Source organism: Bos taurus, chromosome X (genome assembly GCF_002263795.3).
Source record: "Bos taurus isolate L1 Dominette 01449 registration number 42190680 breed Hereford chromosome X, ARS-UCD2.0, whole genome shotgun sequence".
NCBI lineage: Eukaryota > Metazoa > Chordata > Mammalia > Artiodactyla > Bovidae > Bos > Bos taurus.
The window spans coordinates 51,058,720-51,079,383 of record NC_037357.1 but is presented as its reverse complement, the minus strand read 5'-3'; the positions used below and the strand labels follow the sequence as shown (position 1 = coordinate 51,079,383).

Sequence of the window (20,664 nt, the reverse complement as noted above, 5' to 3'; positions counted from 1 at the left end):
CCATGTAGGCTACAGTCCACGGGGTCGCAGAGAGTCGGACACGACTGATCGACTTCACCGTCACCGTCACCGTCACCGTCACAGTGCCTATTTAACTTTTATGTACGTTGCAGTCACTCACTAATTTATAGGTTGAATCATAATCAGAAAAGAGTCAAAAATGCTTCCACCATAAGATATAAATGATGGCTAAAGCTTAAAGTGTTACAACTCCCCAGAACGGGCTGTGCTGTGCTTAGTCGCTCAGTTGTATCTGACTCTGACCCCATGGACTGCAGCCCACCAGGCTCCTCTGTCCATGGGGATTCTCCAGACAAGAATATTGGAGTGGGTTGCTATGCCCTCCTCCAGGGGATCTTCCCAACCCAGGGATCGAACCCAGGTCTCCCGCATTGCAGGTGGATTCCTTACTGTCTGAGCCACCAGGGAAGCCCACTCCCCAGAATAGCTGCATTTAAATTCATCAAAATTTTCCCAGTCAAGATATATAAGGCTCTGGTGCACAACAGGGGTTGTTCTAGGTATTGTGGGAGATATGCAGAAGTTGTTCCTACCTTTAAAAAGTTTAAAAATAAAATAAAATTTTAAAAAATAATAAAAAATAAAAATATATATATATATTTATTTAGGTATTTTTGGCTGTGCTGGCTCTTCGTTTCTGCACGTGAATTTTCTCTAGTTGAGGCGAGTGGCGGCTACTCTCTAGTTGCAGGTACGGGCTTCGCATTGTTATGGCTTCTCTTGTTGCAGAGCACTTGCTCTAGGGCGTGCAGGCTTAGTTGCCCTGCAGCATGTGGAATTTTCTCAGACCAGGAATAGAACCTGTGTCCCCTGCATTAGCAGGTGGATTCTTAACCATTGGACCATCAGGTAAGTCCTATTCCTACCATCTAAATGCTTACAATCATAGCTAGTTGTGGTGTGGATTAGGAAAGCAGAACAAGCAAGAAAAGAACCACATCCATTGAGGTCTCATTGTGTTAGACACTGTGCTAAGCAATTTATGAACATAAAATTCTTACAACAAACTTTTGAAGTAGAATTTTCATTCACATTTTATAAATGTGGAAATGGAGGCTCAGATAAGTGACTTATCCAAGTTTACAGTTAGTGGTAGAGTTGGGATTGAAACCCTGGACCTTCTGGGTCTGACTCCAGACTGTTCTCTCTTAATGAACACTGCCTCTCAAAAAGTTGCATCTGTGTGTGTAATTACAACATTCAGTATCAGGTAAGCGCCATATTTATGATGCAAAATATTATATAGAGAGGCAGCAGATGAATGGTTGAGAACCTGGGCTCTGGAAATGACTGCCCAGGTTTGAATTCTGTAGGGCAAGTTACTTAATTAACTTCCCTTTGCCTCAATGTCACATCCATAAGATGGGAACTCATCTAGCTCACTGATGTTGTTAAGACGAAATTAGTTAATACAAGTCAAAGGCAGTGTCTAGCACTTAGTTAACAGCCAATAAATATTGGTTACTAGAACAGGAAGTCAGAGGGAGAAATCATATCCAGCTGGGAGTGCATCAGGGAAGTCTTTATGGAGGAGGTGGCACTGAAGAAAAGGCTGATTGCTAATGAAGAGTGACGGAGCAGGGAAAGCGAATGTAGGGGAGGTGGGACATCTCAGCTTGGATGGGACCATGAGTAGAAAGGAGACGGGGTGGCAGTGGGGGTTGTTGGAAGATAAACCTCCAAAGGGGCTTCCCAGGTGGCTCATTGGTAAAGTATCTGCCTGTCAAGCAGGGGTTTGATCCCCGGGTCGGGAAGATCCCCTGGAGAAGGGAATGGCAACCCACTCCAGTATTCTTGCCTGGGAAATTCCATGGACAGAGGAGCCTGGTGGGCTACAGTCCATGGGGTTACAAAGAGTTGGACACAACTGAACACACACAAACCTCCAAAGAGAGGCAGAGGTCCAAATGTGGAGGGCCTTAAATGTCACTTTTAAAACTCTGAAATTAACCACTGAGCAATAGGAGCCATGAAAAAACTTGGAGGAAGAGAAAGATAAAGCTTTCTTTGGCAACAATCAAGCCTGAAAACTTTGCAGATTCATCCTCGAGTGTTACCTACTGCAGAAACTAGCAACTCCTAGGACTCATGTTTTGGTGAGGGAAAGGAAAAGGGGAGAGAAGGAGAGAGGAAGGAAAAGTGGAGAGGAGAGAGGCTGAAAAGTGAGAGTGAATAATTAAAGAACTAGAGAGATCGAAAGCGCTCCTGGGGGAAAGTGATAGAATGATCTTCCTTCATTCCTCATTTCAGAGGCAGCCCGGGGACTGAATTCGCAACATAACCTTCCCCATTTAAGACCTGAAGTTTCTACCTCAGTTTGGGACTTCGTTTAATTTCGAGACTGTGCTTTCCGGCCAGTGAGGAGCAACCGTAGGGCATTAGGACCCAGCGATTGTTGTAGTGAGAGAGGTTGAATCTCGATCTCTCAATTTTTCTCTCGAGCTCCCTCCTCTCCCTTTGTCATTCTAGCTGCCTGCTGCCTCCGCAGTGTCCCTTTAGCTCTCTCTGCGCTAAATGCCTGCGCTTTAGACCAGAGGGTGCGCAAAGCAGAACGATTAGTCCGGACCTGCCTTGGTGACCCCATGGCATCCCCTAGAACCGTAACCGTCGTGGCCCTCTCAGTGGCCCTGGGACTCTTCTTTGTTTTCATGGGGACTATCAAGTTGACCCCCAGGCTCAGCAAGGATGCCTACAGTGAGATGGTAAGTGAAGCTAACGGGTGATGAGGAGCGCACTCCGAAGGGATGGAGAGTACCTCTCCCCTTCTTTCCTCCCTGGTCCAAGGTCCCAGCCCTTTCACCCCTACCCCCACCCCGGACCCTCCCTTCTCCCCAACAACTTTGCGCTGGGAAGGAGCAGCTGGACGAGAGGGAGATCGTTTGTGGGCTAGCTGGGAACAACTGTTTGGGAGCCACTGAATGCCAGTTGGGGGAGGGGTTGCCCAAGTAAACCCTCCACCCCCAAGTAAACCCGAGGGCTGAGACCTGCGTAACACCTGTCACTGGCAGGAGCCCTTTCCTCCTTCCAGCACACCCAAAGTCCGGGCAACCAGTCTGCAAGTCTGATTGCTTCCCTTGGAGCTAAGAGTTTAGCAAGCTGGAGAGTTTATTTATCTTGGGGAAGAACAAAAGGGAAGGAGGAAAGAGCTGAGGGCGAATGGGCTACTAATACAAGCAATTTTTAGGGGCAGAGATGGTATCCCTCATCCCAGATGGGGAGCGGATGGTATTCCCCTAGCTGCCTGGGCGTGTGTCTATATCCTCGAGACAAAAGCAGATTTGGCCCAAATAAAGGTCACTGAAACCCTGCTTCTTCTTTTCTCAAGGGAAAGCTGGATGTTTTGTTTTATTTTGTGTTGTTTCTGGGCTAATCTGCAGTCTGCTTTTTCCCTCCCGCAAAATAGTCCATAATCCCCATCTTGGCTCCTGTGGATGCCCAAGGCCAGGCCCTCTGCAGGGTTTCCCCTCTGCAGAGTTCAAATCACCTGAAGGTGACTGACCAAAACATCTCCTCTGCAACCTGGGGGCTGGGCTGCACTCCCCAGCTGGGCGTGAAGAGGACTTGTTCCCAGGCTGTGGAGTAGGAAGGAGATGACAGGGGATGTTTCCAGCACTTTCTTGCTCTCTCGCTTCTCCTCCAGTCACTCTGCTTCTTCATTACCCCACCCCAGCTGAAGAGAACCTGCTTCTCATTGCTTCTGCCAGACTGCCAGTCCTGGGAGGGAACCCATTACTGGGCTCTCAAGGTCAAGAAGGAAAGGAGCTTAGGAGAGAAAAAGGAGGAGAGAAGAGGCAAGAGGGACTCCCCATTAGGGCTGAGGCAAGGAGGAATAGCCCCACACGCTGACAGTTGACAGGAATAAATCGCTCTCATGGAGCTCACTGCGGAGCCTTCCAGAGCCCCTCAACCATGAGCTGCAAATGGATGGAGCCTGGCAAATCATAGATACTCGGAAATGTTTGCAAGAACCTCTGGCTTCAGTCTCAAGGTTTAAGCTTGTGTTTCCCATGTCTCTCTCATCACAGGATCACCTTGGGGTCAGGGAGGGCAGCTAACACTCAAGGGCCAAGGGCTAGCCCCAGTGGCAAATCCTAATGCATTTCTCTTTCCCGCTTTCCCTCCTCCCATAACATTTGACCAGATGGAAATGAAATCAGGTCAAAATGAGTATCCAAGACAGCCTGCATTGGGGAGAAGAGGGGAGGGGAGAGGAGGTGGGGTAGCAGAAGCCACCAAAGGCAGAGGGAAAGGGTGGAGGGGAATTGCCACTATATTTTTATCTTGGCAGTAGTAGTTTGGCGTTAGGTTATAAATAAATGCATATGCTCTTGATTTTCTTTCCTTTTCATATATACATACATTTATATGTTTGTGTGTGTGTGTGTGCCTTAGGTATATTTAAGCTTTCCCTTTTATAGGGACATAGTACCCTTCCTCAGTGTACTCCCTGTCTCCCTAGACCCTGCTCAGCTGCTTTAGAGGCCATCCAAGCTGCACCCTAAGTACAGTGTTAGGTTCTGCAGGCAATCCAACTAAGATGGAGTCACCGGGAAGCTTCCGATCAGCTTGGCAGGCGCTCAGGAGGAGAATCAGCCACAAATGGGTTTACAGTAGGTTTCTTCCCAGGGAGTGGAGCTGTCTGTTACAGTCTAGTGAAAGGCAGAATATATGAAGATTCCATATCATACAAAGGAAGATATTTAAATAGGTGTAATCTAATACAGCAGTACAGAATGATTGTGTATGTGTGTGTCTGACTCTTTGCAACGCTATGGACTGTAGCCCACCAGGCTCCTCTGTCCATGGGGATTCTCTAGGCAAGAATAATGGAGTGGGTTGCCATGCCCTCCTCCAGGGGATCTTCCCAACCCAGGGATTGAACCCAGGTCTCCCGCATTGCAGGCGGATTCTTTACCAGCTGAGCTACCTGGGAAGCCGGTGTGTGTGTGTGTGTGCGTGCGTGCTTGCACGCACAGTTCTGTGCTTAAGGGCATCTGGAGGAAATGGAAGAACTATAGCTGGGAGGTAAACATCACAGTACTAAGAAGCTTAAAGAGAATTTTCAGACTGCCCTTGTCCAGAGTTCTCTCCTGTATTGAGTATTAGGCCCCAGGCTAGAGATGGCTTTCTGGCATAGGGCCCACTGCATTGTGCCTGGGCCAGCCTAGCTTTATTGTTGAACCCATAGAAAGTGGGGACAATTCAGTTCTAGTACAAAGAAGGTGCTCAGTTTATATTCATTGAATGGCTTGGTGAATGAATGAGTCATTGTAGCATTGTCTTGGCTGGTCACCACCCTTCAGATTTCTCTGGTTGGCTCTTGATGATGCAGTTCAGAAGTCATTTCTTGCCTCTTTGAAGCAGGTTACAGCCCCTCAGGACTCCAACCAGAGATCAGCTGGGATAATGATCTGGGATTTTCTGTTTTCCATTGAGGAGTGATTCCTCTGCATTGATGGAGTTAGTCAGGTATTGACTGCAATGGCTTTTTATATAAAATCTCAAGGTGTTGTTGTTGTTATTGTTTATGATTGTTCTTTAAAACATCTCAGTGAGGTAGATTCATTTTTTAAAGTTATGCTTATTTTAGTGATGGATAAACAGAAACAAGGCAAGTTTAATGACTTATCCAAGATGCTAGGCTAAGCTGCTGCTGGAGCAGAGATTAGAAACCAAATCTGTGACTCAGTATTCCCAGTAGAGGAATCATTAATGGTTACAACTGCTTTTTTGGATGTCAGAACTTACGACCGGTTCTTGAAAATATGTGGCACATTCTTTCTCCTTTTTTGGTACCAGTTCAACTGTCCCAATCCCATATTTTGGGGTTTCATTTTACTTTGAAACCAATTTTTTTTAATTTGGATTTTCTTTTTGTTCTTCTGTCAACTATTTTTTGTTGTTGTTGTTCTAAAGCCATTAGTATTCTGTTTAGGTGTTATCCCGTCCATGGAGAATCACTGCTAAAAACTAGACAGACAAATGGATATGAACTTCTTTCCTGTCTCTACTGGGGAAGCCAGGAAAGGTTAGTGGAAAGAGTACAGACTTTGAGTCATATTGGTTTGGGTTCAAGACCTGACACTCCTGAAGCGTCTGCCTCAGTTTCCTCATCTGTAAAATGAGGATAATACCTACCACAGGAGGCTGTTGTAAATATTAACTGAGGTTGCATATGGAAGAATCTAGTACAGTATATGAATATGGTAGGTGTTCAAGAAATGCTCTGGGTTCAGGTGATGATATAATTGACACTATGTTATGCAGTGATTTCCTGACTAATTTGAAGGACCAGTTTAAGGGATTGAAATCAGGCATTTAAAAGAGCAGGTTGCTATTTTTACATGTGTTGGTGAACAGACCTCTATGCAATCAGCTAATATAGAAAACCTTACACTTGCTGCTGGGTAGTGCATAGTGGATCTCGTGCAGAATTTCTGGATGCCTCTCTTGAATAGCCCGTTTGGTATGTGTCACTCCATACCTCCTTCCAATTTAGCAAGTATCACTATAGAGTACTCTAAATCCCACGTGAATGCAACACGACCGACCATTCCCTTGACTAAGTGCCTTCATTAATTCACTTGGAATTGGGAGACAGTACAGAAATGCTGTTAGGCAGTTTAACATATGAATGGTTGACTTGCTCTCTATTTGGTATTCAGCTCTTTGTAGCAGGGGTTCACTAGCAGTGGTTCTATCCTGCACGCCCAAAGGGCCACAAATGGAACAGTAAGAAAACACCAAAAATCCTGTCACATTGAAGCCAAAGGATTTTTGACCCTGAAGAAGACGCAGCAAGTCTTTGCCGCTTCTTTGCAGCCCCTCATAGGGAAGGTTTGTTGTTGATTTGAATGATTTGCTTATTTGTAGTTAAATGCCCTTCAGTATTTCCCCAGGGTTTATTTAATGTCCACAGGTGATCTTTTATGCTTCCAATCACACTATTAATTGCATTCCAACTACATAATAAGATAGTAATTTACCAATGCTTAGACTGTTCTTTGAGGTGGTACAATATGTTTATTCCCTCAGAGAGGCGACTGACCCTGAGATGTGAAGTGACTTTGCTTAGTTTACACAGCTAGCTAGCCTAAGCTAAACTACATTGGAATTTATGCCAGGGAGCTTGTAGCTTCCAATGGCCAACAACTGTGCTTGTTTTAGAGCGACTTTTGACTGAGTGGAAGTCAGACCCTTCTCCCCTTAGATGCAATCTGGGAGGGATCCACTCTGGTTAGTAGGGTCAGGCTTGCAGCTTCCTTTTTAGGTGGGCATTATATGATAGTGGAAAGTAGAACTGCTTAAAAGGTGTTTTTATTCACATGATATTTGGCAATTACGCATGTGATGGCTTTTTATTGCATTTAAGAGATGATCTATCATTCACATATGGCTTTTTTTTTCCCTACAGAGATTCAGGAAAATCATACTTGAGTCAGTTAATTTTTCAGCACTTATGTAGCCTTTATGATCTAATATAGCAACCAGACTGAGGTTTTTAGCCAAAATATATTTTTGTCAATGCTCTCTTCTGCTTTCATATAGTTTTCCCCTATAAATTGTATTGAAGTATAACATACATACTGAAATGTACACCTAAGCGTACAGCTCAAGGAATTTTAAGAATCCTGTGTAACCTAGATCAAGAAATAGAACATGACCAGCATCCCAGAAACTAACCTCATGGCCCCTTCCCATTAGTACCTACATCCACTCCCTGCATAAATCCTGACTTCCAACAATATAAGTTAGTTTTTTCTGTTTTTACTTGGCTGCCTCATGCAAAGAGTTGGCTCATTGGAAAAGACGCTGATGCTAGGAAAGATTGAAGGCAGGAGGAGAAGGAGACAACAGAGGATGAGATGGTTGGATGGCACCACCGATTCAATGGACATGAGTTTGAACAAACTCTGGGAGATAGTGAAGGACAGGGAAGCCTGGCATGTTGCAGTCCGTGGTGTTGCAAATAATCAAACATGACTGAGAGACTGAACAGCAACAAATAAATGGAATTATACAGTATATTAGCCAAAAAAAATTTTTTTTCGTTTGCCTAACTGGTATAAGTGAACTAAAGTGGAACAAATTATTTGCCCTCTCTTCCCATTTTGTCCTGTTAGCTGGCTTGGATGGGTAATTAACTGTAATCGAAGATGAGTATTATTAGACAGTTGTGAGGTGTTCAAGTTTAATGTAATTAATATGAGATCATGAACCCTGGAGTGTTGTGAAGACTAAATGATAAGAAGCAAAAAGATATGACTAAAGAAAGGTTCCATATACGTTTGATTCATGTCTGAATCATACCATCTCATACTATACAAATGAACGGGCTTGAAACATTGCTATTATCATTAAAGTAATTACTGTGGCTTGCAAATATATGGATTTCTAATTGTGTGCTTCAGTAATGATAAAATATGTGTATGTGGCCCTTGGTTGATGCTATGATGTTATGATTCTTTGACCAAATCTCCAAAATGCTCATTTAATTTCAAAAGGGGGGAAACTGAGGTAATACAATACTTAACTAATTTTCTCCAAGCAATTTAGGGGCAAAACTAGAATTGGAATTTAGCTAATATGGATATTTCTGGATGACTGTCTTTGACTAAAGGTATTTGAAAAAGTTGACTAAACCCTTCTCTCTCCTTTTACTATAAGGAAACTATGGTTACAGGGTCTGGGTCATGGCAATGAAAAAGAAACAGACCTATACAAAGTCTGCAAGAAAGAAACAGACCTAACAAAGTGAACTGGGAGAGCCTTTTGAGAGAGTGACTCAGTTAACTCTTTATTCTTACTGTCACAACAATTAAAGTCTTTAGAGATCTAATTACTATAGACATGTGACCCTTCTATTAGAATTGAGGTGACCTGGCCCAAGTCTTGTGGGGGCTGGCAATAGTAGGATACTTTTGATGTCTCTATCCTGTTCCACAGGAGAAAGAATAAAGGGCTTCCTATACTGTCAAGACCCTATCCAAGCTGAGTCCCATCTCTAACAAGTTAGACATTCACTGTCTGGAGTCCTGGAGAAGAGACGCTATCTGTACCTACTCAGCTTTGAACCAAAGATGTGATGAAATGACTTATCCACATGCAGTTTCCTCTTGAGAAAAGAAGGAAAGAAAGAGGCAACTGCTGCATACAAATATCCACAGCTGCAGTTCCAGAGGTTAGATAAACTGAAAAAGTAATATGGAGTTATACCAAATGGAGAGAAAAGCGTTCATCGAGGCCATAGGAACTTGATTTAAAGACCTGGAATTTGGCCTAAAGATTCTACTATAGTGTAGATAAAAATCTATTCTTCAATGATGGGTGGTTAGCCCTAGGCAAAACAAAGGAATGTTTCCAGAAGCCACTCAGTCACCATCTACAAATCTTCGCTCTGAACTGATTGTAAGAAAATCATCCTGCTTCCTGTGTTTATTATGTTAGAAGGTTACACTTAGGATTTAGGATCTGCCTCTTGGGGAGCTTTGTGTTGCTAATTAGAAAAAGTCCAACCTTCAGAGTGATAAGAAAAACTCTTGGGTCTAGATTTCTTCCCCTCATGTCCCCTGCTACCATCACTAGAGTGTAGAGAGACAGAGAGTTAGCAGGTGGCATCTAGGCTAATAGTGAGAGGAAACCACCAGATGCCCTATCCCTTGACTCAACTCTGATCCATATGTGTCTAGCTCAGTTAAACCCAGAGTTTTACTCTTCCTACTGGTCAACCTCTCCTAATTTCTCTCCGAAAATCCCTGATTTAACCTAAAATGAGAAGGAGGAGGAAGGACTGATACTTTGAGTTTTCTTATATGCTCAGTAACAGGGTAGGGACTAGAGGTGAATGAAGTGAAAGTTGCTCAGTCATGTCCAGCTCTTTGTGACCCCATAGACTGTAGCCTGCCAGGCTCCTCTGTCCATGGGATTCTCCAGGCAAGAATACTGGAGTGGGTGGCCATTCCCTTCTCCAGGGGATCTTCCCAACCCAGGGATCAAACCTGGGTCTCCTACATTGCAGGCAGATTCTTTACCATCTGAGCTACCAAGGAACCCAAATTATTTGGAAGCTTTAAGAGTCAGATCAGATCACCAAAAATGAGAATGCTGTGAGCAAGGAGATCAAACCAGTCAGAGGTGAATAAAGGTAAATAAAGACAACTAAGACAGGATCTGACAGGGCCAGTGTTAGGAAGAGGTGTGAGGCAGGGTCATACAAGTGCAAAATTGGATCCTGCTTCTGTTTAAAGTTGTGATTTTTTTGTGTGTGTGGATATTATTAACCTTAATCAATGAGTGTTTTGGTGCCTTCTTAAATTTTGTACTCAGGGGACATAGCCTAACTCATTTCATCTTAGTCCCAGCTTTGCTCAGGAAAATGAGACTCAGAGAAGCAAGTAATTTGCCCAGGGGGCACCCAACTAGAAAGTAACAGAGATAGAATTTGAAGCCAAGCTTGTTTGAATCCAAACCCATGCTTTTTTTTAAAAAAAATCTAAACCATGGATCTTAAAACAGTACTCATAAAGGATTATCTTGTGCCACTCATGATAATTAGTCCATGAAATAAAGGTGCATTCACTAGAGAAATGACTTAACATTCGTTCCAAACTAGAGTGTGTGAACATTATTCTAAGCACCAGATGCTCCCAACAGGTCAAGTTGGCTTTCTGCCTGATTCTTGTAATATTTGTCTTGCATCTGGTGCTTTTGACTATTCTCTTCTTAAAATTCTTGGCCCTTATGACCCTATCTCTCCTGTGTTGCCTCCTACTTTTCTAACCACACTTGCCTCTGTCTATGTTGTGGATTCTCTTCTTTCTCCCCTTATTAAAATGTCTGTCACACAAAATTTCCCACTGTATACATTCTACCTGGGAATACTGATGACTATCAATTCTGTATCTTTACCTCAGATCTCTATTACTGAGTTGCCTATGAGACAGCTCCACTTAGAGATGTCTTAGAGATAACTTCAACTAAAAAACTCCAAATTGAGTTCCTCATTCCTTCTTGCCTCTTCCCCCTCTTCTTCCGTATGCAGTCTTGACTTCTCCCTTTCCCTCCGTGGCCACATCTGATAAAACATCAATTCCTATTGACTTTGCATTCAAAGTATCCTTGACTCCATCCCTTCCCTCTATCCTTATTGTCCTTACTCTAGTCCAGGTCTCTCACCTGATCTCCTCACTTCCCGGCATACCTCTCCCAATCCATCCCTGATGCTACTTCCAGAGAGATCTTCCTTAAATGCAAATTATGTTGTTCTCTTGGCTTATAGGATAAAGTCCAGCTCCACAATGCAACACTCTATGATCTGATTCATATCTGTCGTCTCTGTCTCATGTCTCCCCCTTACCTCTCCCTCCCCCAACCTATGCTGAGCTGGGGCAGTGTTTGAAATACACCAGTCTATTATGTCCTACAGGGCCTTTACTCATCTAGCTTCCTCTGCCTGTACTGCTCTTCCCTTATTGATTCTGCAAACACCTGCTTTTCTTTAAGATTACATTCTAGCTTTTCTCAGTCCCCATCTAGGGAAATTTGACCACTCCAGTGCATCTCCACTGTACCTACGACCATAATGCTACATTGTATTTATGTACTTCCATAACTTTTCTTCCTATAAATGCAAACTTTAGGAAGGCAAGGTTTTGAATGATTGAAATCTGTATCCAGAGTACCAAGCACAATGCTTAGCACAAGGAGGCGCTTAATAAATATTGAATGAATTAATGGATGCTTCATGAAAACAAAGTACTGGGCAAAACCAGGAAAAAACAGATTTGATAAAATCTCATCAATTTACTATAAGATGAGGATTGGGTCCATCTGAATAGTGAAAAATATTATTATCTATTACTCTAAGGTCAGTAAAATTCTATTACTTTGCAATATAACCAGTGCCTCCCTTCTTTGTTCCATGATATCTGCCTTTGGGCTACAATTAGACCTTATACAGTACTCTATTATATACCACTAACCATGCTGCTTCCATGATGTTTTTATGCATGTTTCCCCCTACTAGAACAACAGTTTCTTGACCCTGTTATATTCATCTCTATATCTCCATCACATAATCCATAATAGGTATTCAATAAGTGTTTACTGAATTAAAATTAATCAGTGCCTTGTAAAAGCCCAGGGATTTATGTCAATGACCATAAGAATGATTTTTGGCTTACTATATCTTAAAGATATATAAGGGGCTAACATTTGCATACATTTAAATTTTTCTATTTGCTTAGCACACTTTAAAAAAAAATTTACAGATTTCACAAATGTAAACTCCGACTCAGATATTTTTTGAATTATCAAAAATTCCAAATTAGGGAAGTCCAAATTAGTGAGGCTTTATTGTCTTGTTTCATTTTTGTTGTTGCTCATATGCATCTGCGTTTGGACAAAGTAGGCACTGGAAACGGAGAAGGCAATGGCACCCCACTCCAGTACTCTTGCCTGGAAAATCCCATGGATGGAGGAGCCTGGAAAGCTGCAGTCCATGGGGTCGCTGAGGGTCAGATACAATTGAGTGTCTTCACTTTCACTTTTCATTTGCATGCATTGGAGAGGGAAATGGCAACCCACTCCAGTGTTCTTGCCTGGAGAATCCCAGGGACAGGGGAGCCTGGTGGGCTGCCATCCGTGGGGTCACACAGAGTTGGACACGACTGAAGTGACTTAGCAGCAGTAGCAGCAGGCACTGGAAAATGTGGATATGGCTAATCTGTACCAGTTTTCATGGGCCCAATGAATTTTCTTCTAAATTCTTAATGTTGTTTATGATTTATAATCAGAAAAAAAATTTTTTCAAGGGTGTTTCCACTGCAGGGGGCCTGGGTTTGATCCCTGGTCTGGAACTAAGATCCCAAATCCCCATTGCTGACACTCACGCTTGGCAGAAAAAAAAGTGTTTTTAAACTATAAAGTCAAATTCTGTTACCTTTGATGGTGTTACTAAGGATTAAATCACAAGGATCTCAGCAGATTGCTTGCTTTTTTCCCTTTATTATAAGATTTTTATTTAGGGGACATGGTAAATAAAGAACAGGACACCCTTGACTGGTGTGGAAAGGGAATAGTGGAGAAGAAGGACCTTGCTTGTGTGCTCTTCATTCTAATGGTAAAATCATGGTTAATGCAGCGATTTATTTCTTTATGATATTCCACTCTAGAAACGTGCTTACAAGAGCTATGTGCGAGCCCTCCCTCTGCTGAAGAAAATGGGGATCAATTCCATTCTCCTCCGCAAAAGCATTGGTGCTCTTGAGGTGGCCTGTGGCATTGTCATGACTCTTGTGCCTGGGCGTCCCAAAGATGTGGCCAACTTTTTCCTCCTCTTGCTGGTGTTGGCGGTCCTCTTCTTCCACCAGCTAGTCGGTGATCCTCTCAAACGCTACGCCCATGCCCTGGTGTTTGGAATCCTGCTCACCTGCCGCCTGCTGATTGCCCGCAAGCCTGAAGACCGGTCTTCTGAGAAGAAATCCTCGCCTCCAGGGAATGCGGGGAGTGACGGCAATGCCGGGAATACCGAGGAGCAGCCGTCCTTATACGAGAAGGCCCCTCAGGGCAAAATGAAATTGTCGTAGGAGAGCAGAAGTGCAAAAAATGGACCTTCCAGGCAGTTGCCTCCATGACACCCAGGAAGATGTCAGTGTGTGTTTTTCATTTGATTTATTTATCTTGGGGGAAAAGTGACACATATAACCTGCAAGTTGATGGTCCTATTGGCTTGTGTACACCTATACCCTAAAATGACCTCCCCACATAGACGTGTGTGCACCACCTTTAATCACTCTGGGGCAACTCTCACATCTTGCTGCATGTACATGTATATGGCTAACTATTGAAGTGTATTTGTGAGATGGATTCCAGCAAGCATGTGACTGTGAGATTATGTGTGGGTAAACGTTACTTACTCTGTGTGTGTGTGTGTGTGTGGGTGTGGGTGTGTGTATGTGTGTGTTCGCATGCATGTGTGAAGGAAAAGGCTCTGATCTTGAACTAATCCTGCATAGGTATCCTTTCCTTTATAGACTGATTCTAGTAAAGGCAGAATAAAACAAATCTCCTATAAAGAGAATCCCACTTACTTCTTGGTATAAAACAAACTATGTATTCCCATGGGATACAGGGATGCCTCATTAGATTAAGCTGAAAACTTAAACCTCCCGCTTTAGGAAAAAGTTCCTTCAATTTGAGACACTGAGTTACATGTAAAATGAATTAACCTCTACTTTAAAAGTTGTTTAAATTGTAAATACTCCATATTGAGTTTAATTAAAATAAGGGAAATAATGCAGTCAGTAGATAGTCTAATTCTTCAAGTGATAAAATTGGAAGTTTCACCTTGCCTTTGTCGGAGCCCAGCCTACTAAGCTCCTTTATTCACAGTTTGAAACTGAAACAATAAACTTGTTATCAGACATCTGTTTTGGATTTTCTTAAGCCAAAAGCTGCCTCATTTCCACTGTTCTCAGCAGCTAACCAGGATTTGGCAGCTGCTCCACTGTTGCAGTTGAGGGAGCAAAGATTAGTCCTGTTACAAGTCTGTGAATCTCCAACTCTAGCTGTTCTCTTCAATCATCTGAAATTTGACAGAGGAGCTGTATCCAGTCTTTCCTGCCAATCAGATTCACTATTCTTACTGAATTTTCACTGAACTTTGCTAGTGTAAGCAGAGATCCAAGTTACCCCCATGGTTGTCTCCTCTACTACACCTCTTTCAGTGGGTGGAGTTTAGCTGGGGGAAGGACATTCAATATGGGTTAGTCGGATTGAGCAGTATGAAAATTTGCTTTCTTCATTATATACTGCTGCTTCTCCTTGTTAGATGTGCTCTGATGGTTTAAATATCATTGTGCCAGGGATGGGGAAAGGGGTGGGGGTGTTGTGTGTGGGGAGTACAAATTAATGTATTTTCTTCAGTGTCATTGTTCTTGTTAATTGATACCTCTCTGTCTTATTTCTCTCATTCTTTCAAAATAAACATTTTTGAAGTTTGGAGGAAATAGTCTGGACAAATAATGAAAGTCTAGAAAGAAAGTGTCATATCATGGGATTCAGGCTGTTTTATTTTTGAGTGGATGTGGGAGGAAAATAAAGACAAGGGGGAGCACAATAATATACTAGTGAGGTTACAAACTTTCTAATCTCATTTAAATGGTTCACTCACAATTTTGTGATGTCAGCACATGAAACAGAAAGCCACAAAATTAAGATCTCAATACAATTCCCAGGTTTGGTGGTGCCAAGGGAAGGTTGAAGAATGATTTCACACAAAAAAAATTGCAGATGAATAAATAAAGATGAGCCAGCGTGTCTCACTATATATGTACTCACAAACTTGCACAAATTCCAGTGCCACAGACTTGTCACATTAGGCAAATTATTTTACCACTCAGGGCCCCAATTTCATTTACAAAACAAGGTGATTGAAGGCTTAAATTCTTTCCAATTTACATATGAGTCTATGAAATGATTAAAATTATGAAAATGTGTCTCAAGAATTTTTCAGTTTTACTAGATAAGGAAGAGCAGCTATCATAGAAAATATTGAAGTCCGTTCTCATGCATGATTAAACACGAGTTCTTGAAAGTACTTTGAAAACCATGTAAGATGTGTCAAATAACCATTTTTGCTGTTCAGTTCAGTTGCTCAGTCGTGTCCGACTCTTTGCGACCCCATGAATTGCAGCACGCCAGGCCTCCCTGTCCATCACCAACTCCCCGTGTTCACTCAAACTCATATCCATCGAGTTGGTGATGCCATCCAGCCATCTTATTCTCTGTCGTCCCCTTCTCCTCCTGCCCCCAATCCCTCCCAGCATCAGAGTCTTTCCCAATGAGTCAACTCTTCGCATGAGATGGCCAAAGTATTGGAGTTTCAGCTTTAGCATCAGTCCTTCCAAAGAACACCCAGGACTGACCTCCTTTAGAATGGACTGGTTGCATCTACTTGCAGTCCAAGGGACTCTCAGGAGTCTTCTCCAACACCACAGTTCAACAGCATCAATTCTTCGGTGCTCAGCTTTCTTCACAGTCCAACTTCCACATTTTTGCTGTAGTCTTTCCCAAATACATCAACATAATCTGATTCTTCATCTCTCCCTAAGATTGCAAAGTTTCCTCCCACAGTTTTGCCTACAGTTTATGGGGTTTTTTTGGCCTCAAAAAAATCTGTGAGAGTCACTAAATTTTTATCTTTTCTCGCCACTCCCCACTCTAAGAAGATTAAGCCAGGGACTAATCTCAGGTCTCAGACTAAGCCCTTGTTGCTGTTTTAGCCAGTGTCTGTAAAGTCCATCGATTCCTCAAAGTTAGGAACCTTTGCATTTTGATTGGCCAGCTACGTACAAGACGCCGTTTCCAGCAAACCCTCGAAGGTATACATGCCCATTCTCGGTAAAAAGAAGGCCGATTCAGCTGTCCTTTCCTCTCACCTCCTAGAGACAGCTTCAGAGGTCTCAGGCCCTTTAGCTTAATTCTCTTGCCCAGCAAGGGAGAACAGCCTTTATTGAGAAGTTTGCAGTTTCATATTTTTCTACAAAGTCCCGACATTTGGAATCAGCCTGAGCAAAAGGATCACTATAAGTGGTCTTGTTAAATTCAAGAACCGAGACACTAATCGTTTTGTTTTACGCACAGTGACGAATGCGAACAATATTAGAACAAGGGGAACGTCAGCCAATCAGCTGATTTCAGCAGCAACCGCCGACTTGCTGCGCGTCCCCGGGCCCTGGCGGGTGTGGCGCGCGGCTCTGAGGAATTGAGTTTGCGTCAGCGTCAGCGCGCGCACCGCCTCGCGCCAGTGAGCTGTGACTCAACCAATCAAGCTTCAGCAGAGCACGTGGCTCCGCCCCGCCGCCTCCCGCGTCCCAGCGGAAGCGCATGCGCGGGGTGGGGCCCGTTTATTTGAATCCGAGAGGTGGAACCCGGAGGATTTGGGATCGCGGAGTGTACGAGGTGAGGTACTTTTAGACACACAGCAAAATGGGAGCCCAGGTACCGAAGAGAATTAATCTCCTGATTTCTGAGCAAGGCAGTCCTCCAAGGTGTCGGGTTTCCCCTAAACCAGGAATCTGCCCAGTGGGTCCGTGGTCGCGGCCAGGTTTGCTTCCTGTTGACACAGGCTGTGAGAGGGGAGTTCTTGGGGAGCGATGGGAAGGTTCCATCAGAAGGGGCCAGAAGCTGGTCGCCCGCCCTTTTTACGTAGGACCCGAGGAAACAACTGGCAACCTGGAACTTCCTGGTGGTCTAGACACACATATTGCTCTCCTTCCTGCTCCGGCCTTATCTGTTCTAGGGAGGTGGCGTTGAGTGTCATTATGGCCATTCCTTTCGTTTTTCCCATTTGCAGCCCCAAATTTAGAAGTCATTCTGGCTTTCTCTCTTTTCCCCTACATCCAATTCTTTTGTTACGGCTTTGATAAATCTCCTTCCAAAACATTTCACGAATGCAATCATCTGTCTCTCTTACTGTTTACACTTTAGGCCAGGTTCAGACCACAGTCACATCTCTTCTGGCCCTTTGCTAAACTTTTTAAATTGTCTGTTTCCACTCCTGGACCCCTGACATTCTGTTCTCTGCGCTGCAGCTAAAACGATCTTAAAACATAAATCAGATGGTATCACTTCCTCTCTGACACTCTTCCCTTCCCCTTATAGTTAGTTGCCTATGACACTTAAAATCCAGACTCCTTGTTTTGGTTGGCAAACCCCAATGTAGCAGTCCCTGTCTGCCTTTCTGACTTTGTCTCCCACTACTCTGTACCTCTTTCATGCCACTACTCATCCTCACCTCTTACTGGTGGTGTTGCTGTTTCTTTAACACACAAAGACCTTGCTTCAAGATCTTAGTATGTCTTGCTCTTTCCTCTCCATGAAATACTCTTTGACCAGATCTTAACATAGTTGGTTCCTCCTGGCATTTGAATTTAGCTTAAAGGTCACGTCAGAGAGGCTTTCTCTGAACACTTGTTCCACAGTAGCTTGTCACTGTCACCTCACCCCCCCTTTTTTTAATCACACCACTGTATATTATGTTCACTATTAGTTATTTACTTATTTATTGACTTGTGTGCCTTCCCATCCCACCCCCTGTAAGTTTCACTATAGCAGAGGCCTTGACTTTTTTTATCCCTGATAAGTAGAACTGTGCTTGGCATATAGATGATGCTTAGTAATTATTTACTGAATAAGTGAATTAGCGAGGCATGTTTCTGTTCTGAGAATCCTTAGTTTGGCAATCAAACTTTGCACTGACAAGGCAGGCAGCATTAAAGATTAAAAGCAAAATCAAGGCAAAGTGGAGAGAAATAGGAGTGGAGAAAGTAACATTGAGTTCATGAGATGAATTAGTATTAGACTCACTTATGTGATATAGCCATTTTAGAAGAATTTGTTATGTTCCCTGTACTTTTACCATCTTTTTTCCCCCCTCCCACAGGGCCAATTCAGCTGGTGAATGTTACCTTGGAGAGCTGTTTCTCTCTGTTACTCTTTAAGTCAAAGGGCTTTTTGAGAAGGTTAACCTATAGATTTTGTTGCCTGGATTGCTGTCGTTTTTTATTGTGTACTTGTATGCTAGCTACTCTGTACTAAATGTGGGGAGTACAGATAGGTGTGGTCCCTGTCTTTGGAGTAAAAAGGGAGGGACTGTTTGGCTGGTTAGTGACACCTTGACACTTGTTTTTGTATAGAACATGTGCAGTAATGTCATCTCAAAAGAAAATTAACTCTTGGGCACGAAAGAGGACTTCACAGGATAGTAGTAGCTATCAGACTAGACTCTCGGCCTGGAGAGTAAAAGAGGACCTAAATGACTCAAAGAGCATCTCAAAATGTGGACAGAACAGTACTGTGGAAGATTATGAAGGCGCTGATGATCAAGCAGAAAATGCTCTGCAGATAGCATTGAGATACTTTGAGAAAGGTAAGAGATTGTTTTCCTTGTGTAAGGCCTGTTCCTGTGAAAAATTTCTAGACTCTTTTGGTAAGGATTTTTAAAGGAAAGCATATTTTTGCTCATTCATGATTTTTGTTTATTTAATGGACATTTATTGAGCACTTAACTACATATCAGTATGCTAGGTACTAGGGATACAACAACAAAGAAGGTTCCAGCAGAGTGGTTTTCAAACTGTTGTATACTGGGATTAAATTACCTCAGAATCTTTTTCTTTTAATATTGATTTATTTGACCGCATCATGGATGCAGCTTTGTCACGGGAGGTACTCGGGGTCTTTGTTGTGTCATGTGGGGTCTTTCGTTTCACAGACTCTCTAGTTGTGGCACGAGGTCTCAGTAGTTCTGCAGCATGTGGGATCTTAGTTTCCTGACTGAGAATCGAACCCGAGTCCCCTGCATTGCACAGCAGATTCTTAACCACTGGACCACCAGAGAAATCCCCTACCCGAGAATCTTTAGAAACCACTGGTACCGGGCATCCACTCTTAGATTTTCTGATTTTATTAGTATGGGACACAACTTGGGCATTGGAATTTTTCAACAGCTCTCTAAGTGATTCAAATGTGTAGGAAAGCTTGTGAACCACTGTCTTAGTTATTGAAAACACCTTAGTCTTGGTGCTTTATTTAGTTTAGAGCAAAGAAACCAGGGCAGGACTCAGTTTTCCTGCTGTCAAATATTCTAGGGTTGTAAGGGCTTTGAAGGGTTTTTAGAAAGACTTTTTTTTACATAAAGCTGTTCCTTTGAAGTAGTCTAATTGTAACTGTTGAGGCTGAGGAGTGAGAGAGTTTTAAAGTCCTCACTGTTTACTATTGTTCCTCTTTCAGGTCCCATTAAAACTTCACAGAATAAAGAGAAACACTTGAAAACTGTGGAAAATGTGGCATGGAAGAATGGGTTAGCTCCAGAAGGAATCGACATTCTATTAAGTGTGGCACTCAGTGGCAAATTTGGTATGTCACAGGGATAAATTTTTCAGCATTAGTTTTGCCTTTCAGAATTTGAATTACATTGTTGATTGGAATCAGATGCAGTTAAAGAACTGTATATTTTTCCTATTCTCTTCATAAAACCAATCTAAGATTATACAAATGGACCTTTCTTATGTCCAAACTTCGATTGTGGCGCAGCTGGTAAAGAATCTGCCCACAATGCTGGAGACCTGGGTTTGATCCCTGGGTTGGGAAGATCCCCTGGAGGAGGGAAAGGCTACCCACTCCAGTTTTCTGGCCCAGAGAATTCCATGGACTGCATAGTCCATGGGGTTGCAAAGAGTCGGACACGACTGAGCGACTTTCACTTTCACTCAGTATGTTGAAACTACCTTAACGAAAAGTTGCTATGTGCATATGCTGAAAATGGCTAGTTATCACATTTTTATTTTTAAAATGGATTCTTGTTACCAAATGCTTAGAAGCGATTTTTAGTATTTCTGTTAGGAAGGGTAGATAATAGTTAGTGTTGCTGGAAGGCACATTAAGAGATCACTAGCCTGGAAAATCCCATGGATGGAGGAGCCTGGTGTGCTGCAGTCCATGGGGTCTTGAAGAGTCGGACACGACTGAGCGACTTCACTTTCACTTCTCACTTTCACGCATTGGAGAAGGAAATGGCAACCCACTCCAGTGTTCTTGCCTGGAGAATCCCAGGGACGGGGGAGCCTGGTGGGCTGCCAT

At 43.0% G+C, this 20,664-nt stretch overlaps 3 protein-coding genes across 3 annotated transcripts in view; 2 read left to right on the top strand and 1 right to left on the bottom strand.

The window, feature by feature from the left end:
- TRMT2B (tRNA methyltransferase 2 homolog B) overlaps positions 1–2,400 on the bottom strand; it is an 80,628-nt gene extending 78,228 nt beyond the window's left edge. Inside the window, 1 exon segment of the mRNA XM_059883826.1 lies at positions 2,333–2,400. Within this exon segment, the coding sequence (XP_059739809.1) occupies positions 2,333–2,400 (68 nt within the window).
- A 102-nt stretch (positions 2,401–2,502) lies between these two features.
- Positions 2,503–15,023, top strand: TMEM35A (transmembrane protein 35A). Its single transcript, NM_001014940.1, is given in 2 exon segments — positions 2,503–2,723; positions 13,194–15,023. Coding segments are annotated over 2 exon segments (534 nt in total). The 5' UTR covers positions 2,503–2,603; the 3' UTR covers positions 13,608–15,023.
- A 1,908-nt stretch (positions 15,024–16,931) lies between these two features.
- The window catches only part of CENPI (centromere protein I), a 68,228-nt gene continuing 64,495 nt past the window's right edge, over positions 16,932–20,664 (top strand). Inside the window, 3 exon segments of the mRNA NM_001102494.2 lie at positions 16,932–16,983; positions 18,720–18,952; positions 19,816–19,941. Coding sequence (NP_001095964.1) covers positions 18,733–18,952; positions 19,816–19,941 — 346 coding nt within the window. The 5' untranslated portion in view covers positions 16,932–16,983; positions 18,720–18,732.